Source organism: Myotis nattereri (genome assembly GCF_964212035.1).
Source record: "Myotis nattereri genome assembly, chromosome: 14".
Lineage (NCBI taxonomy): Eukaryota > Metazoa > Chordata > Mammalia > Chiroptera > Vespertilionidae > Myotis > Myotis nattereri.
Window position 1 is genome coordinate 25,923,721 of NC_138089.1, and position 5,148 is coordinate 25,928,868.

The following is a 5,148-nucleotide window of genomic DNA, read 5'->3' on the forward strand; positions in this document are numbered from 1 at the left end:
ATTAACATTTGCATTTGCAAAAATGTGGGGGCACAGTTTCCTTTGGCATCTTGGGCTTGAGACTACCAAGTATGAGGCTGGTATTGTGCCTTAATCCACATCCTTCTGGTATTAAGGATCTGCATTTCCCAACCATAACATGTTTTTTGTTTTTTTTGAAATAATGTTTATTAGTAAGCAATAACAACATGATATAATAAGACATGATATAAAAACAATGATATGAAAACAAAACATGATCCAAAAACATGATAGAAAAATAACACTGATACAAACAAGTGATAACTCGGTTAAACTTATTCTAATATCTCCCTGTATTCCACCACATTAAGAGTGAAAACACTTTGAGAGTGCTTTACTAATTTCCCTTGTGCTGAAGGATTTACAACTTTAACATCACACGTTCTTTGAACTCGAGAGAAAGCAACATATAACTGACCATGTTCGAAAACGGGTGCAGGTAGGAATATTCCTACTCTGTCTAGAGATTGTCCTTGTGATTTATTAATAGTCATCCCAAATGCTGGCATCACGGGAAACTGTCTTTGAATCAATTTAAATGGGAGGCCAGTGTCAGATGGGGACAAATCAATTCCTGGAATCAGAACAACCTCTCCCTCTGCAGATCCTGTTAATACTTCTGCTTCGATTATGTTAGGTCACAATCTTTTGATAATAAATTGAAGACCATTACAAAGACCTATTTACTATTAAGATTTCTCAATAGCATGATGATTGCACCCACTTTCAATTTTAACTTATGACACGGCATTCCTGAAGGAGTAATACTATTAAGAAATTCGATGGGAAATTTTTCCTTTTCAGCATCATCTGTTGAATCAATGGAATCATCATTCAAATATGTGTAAAAATTTCCATCGAGTATATCCAAAATTTCTTCATTTAATTTTTGAACCTGCTCATTTTTTTGGAGAAACGATCGCATGTGTAGCCTCATTTTTAATGAGGTACATTGTGCCAATAGTTCCCCTTTAGATACATTCTGTCACCGACGCCACGCCGCCTTTTTTCAACTTCAGAGGCACATTGCTCTTCAGACATTTTCTGTGGATAACGCAGGCTTCTTTCGGCTTCAGCTCTACGTTGTGCCAATAGTTGCTCTTCAGATAAATTGTGTCGCCAACGCTGCCTTCTTTCAGTGTCAGAGGCACGTTGCTCTGCAGACATTTTCTGTTGATAATGCCGCCTTCTTTCAGCTTCAGAGATACATTGCTCTTCAGGCATTTTCTGCTGCGGGACCTGCCTCCAGGCCGGGCACGCAGCCCCACCCACCTGAATGCGTCTGGCGTCCTTGCAGCATCCCAGGCTACGGTGTCTTTTCACGAATACCTCCATCCAGGGTGCTTTCCCTTTCTCCAACAAGGCGATAACATTTGGCTTCTGACGGGACAGTCCGAGAAAGACCAGGGTCTGGTAGTTCTCCAACATGACGTCCTTGTACAGACCTCTCTGCACGGGGCTCGGCCTCTTCCACTCCTCCTGGGAGAAGTAGATGGCCAGGTCCCCGAACGTCACTGCCGCCCTGGACTTGGGCTTCACCCGTGTGGTGGCATCCTTTCCTCCTCCCCATAGTCCTCGCGTGGGGAGGGGCAGCGCGCGCAGGGCAGGTGGGGCGGATAAGTACATGGCTTGCGCCCCCTGCGCTGCTCAGGTGGAATGCATTGCTCCGGGCAGCGGCGTCCTGTGGTTTCTCATGGCCAGGCAACCCGCACCCTGAGCCAGAGAAGCACGTTCTTGTCCACAAGATGTTCTCCGAGGACCTCAGCAGGGCTCGGTCCTCTCGGTCGCTTCCCAGCGGCGCCCACCCTGACTCCAGCGCAAACATCGCCTCCATCTGCCGGCCCCCTACCCCCCTCCCTGCGCCTGCGCAGTCACCTCCGGGAACTCAGCCCTGTCCCCTCATAAAGTTTTGTGTGTTTTTTTAAAAATAATTTTTTGTGGCTCGGTTAAGTATGGTCCTGTGCACCAGGAGGTTGCTGGTTCGATTCCCAGTCAAGGGCACATGTCTGGGTTTCTGGCTTGGTCCCAGTAGGGGGTGTGCAGCAGATCAATGTTGTACTCTCACATCCATGTTTCTCTCTCTTCCTTCCTCTCTCTAAAAATCAAGGTATTCTTTAAAGAATAATATTAATATTTTTTGTAAAATAAATTTTGGACTTATAGAAAAGTTTCAACAATAGTACAAAGAATTTCTATACATCATAAAACATTTTGAATTGAGATTTACTTTTATCCTTAAATTTGAACTCATTCAATGTGACAATTCCAGTGTGACCTTGAGAGTAAAATGGAAAATAAGTGCATTATAAGGTGAAATCCATTTTGTTGATAAAATTTTTTAAGATGTCCCAGTTTAATAAATGATAAAGTAACTCAGTTTGGCATTGATAAACCATTTGTCTAACAAGTTGTTCATTATTAGCATTTAAATTTTTTATTTTATTTTATTGATTGACTTTAGAGAGAGAGGAAAGGAAAGAGACATTGATTTGGCTTCTTGTATGTGCTCTGACCAGAGATCAAACCTACAAAAATAGTGTCTGGGGACAATGCTCTAACCAACTGAACTATCTGGTCAGGGCCTGTTAGTTAGCATTAAATGCATTGTATGTCACCTTGACAGGTGGCTCGCTTACCTTTACCTTTCTTACGTCTAAGCTCCAAAAGCCCTTCCTTTGCCTCTGTAACTTGTTTCCTAAGCCCATTTTCTTCTACAAATTAGTTCTACTTCTGTATACAGTAGTTTGAGTCTTTGAATTGTTTCCTAGCCAGAATTCAAGTAGTGAGGTTGCTGAACTCAGGTCTGGTCTAACCCCACTGGTCTAACACCTGGTGCTGTTTCGCTACCGCCAAGTGTGAATTTCAGAGGGCACACACTACAGTGTGAAAAGTGATTCCCTTTTCAGTTTCCTTTAATCTTTCTTTTAAAAAAAATCTTTCTAAAAAAACCCAACAACTTTCTGATTATGTTCAGGAGAGTGTTGGTTTGACAACTAATACTTGGTATCTAACACTTGGCTAATCCCTTTAAAGCAAAAGCACGTCAAGTGCTTTAAACAAACAATAGATAGCTTGGCTAGGCGTGGCTCAGTGTTGAGTGTTGACCTATGAATCAGGAGGTCGAGATTTGATCCCCAGTCAGGGCATATGCTGGAGGCAGCTGGTCAATGATTCTCCCTCATTGATGTTTCTATATCTCTCTCTCCCTCTCCCTTCCTTCCTAAAATCAATAAAAATTTATTTAAAAAACAAACAATAGATATAAATTAATAACTTGTTTTGTTTTCTTTGAACTTAGTTCCACTGTACTCTTTTATGACAAGGGATAATGAATTTCTATTGATAGTACTAATATAAAAATTCTTCTCAAACTTGGTTTAATTGCTTGCATATGCATAGAATATCTTTGAAAGGAAGTGTTAGGTTAGGTGGCTCAGGAGGTGGCATAGGAAATAGAGTCCAGTTAATCTTAGAAAAGAACGAAAGGAAAGGCTTTATTCTGGGTCCCTGGGCTGCCCACGGATCCCAAAGACAGGGCATGTGGATCCGCACCAACAACAGGGAGGGGGGCGCTTTTTTTATACAGCTGTTCAGTGAGGGCGGGGAGCATGAGCTGTGGGAGTTCCCGCTGCGGGGGTCCTCACGGTTTCCAGGTGTCGTCATCTGCCTGGTAGCTGACCTGTTAGGAACTCCAGGGCGGGACCGGTATCTGCGTCACCATCTACCTGGTGCACTGGCCTGTTACGGATTCTAGGAAGGGCCCAGTATCTACATCACCATCTGCCTGGCAGAGGTATGCATCAGCTCCTGGACCCCCTTTCGACCTAACAGGAAGTACAAAAAACTGATACTTGCTGCCTCCAGGGACTCTTTCTGGGTGGAGAAAGGGAAGATTTTTATACTCTTTTGCATTAATTTTGTGACCCCAAATGGAGAGAAAACAAACGATTAATGAGAAAAATAAATAAACAATAGCGTAGATGGTAGGGAGAATATGGCAAAAAGTATAATGGCCTTAAGAGGATGAATAAAACTACGGAAACTAACAGGAGGAAAGAAAAACAAATTTCTAAGGGAAACCCGGGAGTAGGGTGACCGAGCGCCACCCACCGCCTCCGTGAAAATTGGCCCCTGTGGCTGGGGGTGGGGGTGGGGGATCCATCTGCGCATGCGCATAGCCTCAGTGCGCATTGGCTCCTGTAGCTAGCGAGATCCATCTGCGCAAGCGCATAGCCGCCAACCAGCCATTTCTGCGAAGGTACGCTCCGCCCTCCACCGAGAGCTGGGAAAACGGCATGTACGTGCGGAGGCCCCGCCCCGCCCCTTGTGGTCGGCGAATCCCGCGGCTCGGAGGCCGGGGTTGTCTAGGCGCCGGAGGTAGTGACCTGGAAGGCGGGGAACCTGCGGGAGGCCCGGGTGGGCGCTGAGGAGGACGCTCCCTCAGAGTCCGGCTGGGGAGAGTCGGATCCGGAGGCGGCAGGCGCCGCGGAGGACATGGAGGCTGGGAGGCCGCGGCCGGTGCTGCGCTCGGTGAACTCGCGCGAGCCGTCCCAGGTCATCTTCTGCAACCGCAGTCCGCGCGTCGTGCTTCCTGTGTGGCTCAACTTCGACGGCGAGCCGCAGCCCTACCCCACGCTGCCGCCGGGCACGGGCCGCCGCATACACAGCTACCGAGGTAGGGTCGCCCTTTCGTGGTCCGGCCGCGCCGCCCCCTTTGAGCGCCTGCCCGCCCGCCGGTGCTGAGCTGTGCCCGGCGCTCCAGGCCTGAGAGCACCGGCAACGGTGGCACGAACTCATCGAATCCCCTCCACCATCCCGGGAGGCCGGAGCTGTTGTCATTATTATTCCCATTTACTCCTGAGGAACTGAGGCCCCAAAGAGGTAGTAACAGATCCAAGTTGACGCTGCTACTAAGTGGTAGGCATTCTTCTCTATAAAACTGGTTAATTTGCATTCGATGGTGGCTTTCCCCCGACCCCCTTCCCCGAATAGTTACCCTAAAAGCAGTGCTCCGTCCCTAATGCCCATTTGTTCAGTCCCTGAGTGGAAGAATCTCACATTCTTCCATGTCCTCAGTGGGCCAGGTCCGCGTAGGCGCCCTGTATGCATGGAGAACACAGCCCAGTG

General features: G+C 47.0%; 1 protein-coding gene across 1 annotated transcript in view; it reads left to right on the forward strand.

Annotated features, from left to right (window-relative positions):
• The first annotated feature begins 4,293 nt into the window (after positions 1 to 4,293).
• VHL (von Hippel-Lindau tumor suppressor) overlaps positions 4,294 to 5,148 on the forward strand; it is a 9,529-nt gene continuing 8,674 nt past the window's right edge. The window contains exon 1 of the mRNA XM_081105726.1: positions 4,294 to 4,696. Within this exon, the coding sequence (XP_080961852.1) occupies positions 4,516 to 4,696 (181 nt within the window). The 5' untranslated portion in view covers positions 4,294 to 4,515. The remainder of the gene's footprint in view (positions 4,697 to 5,148) is intronic.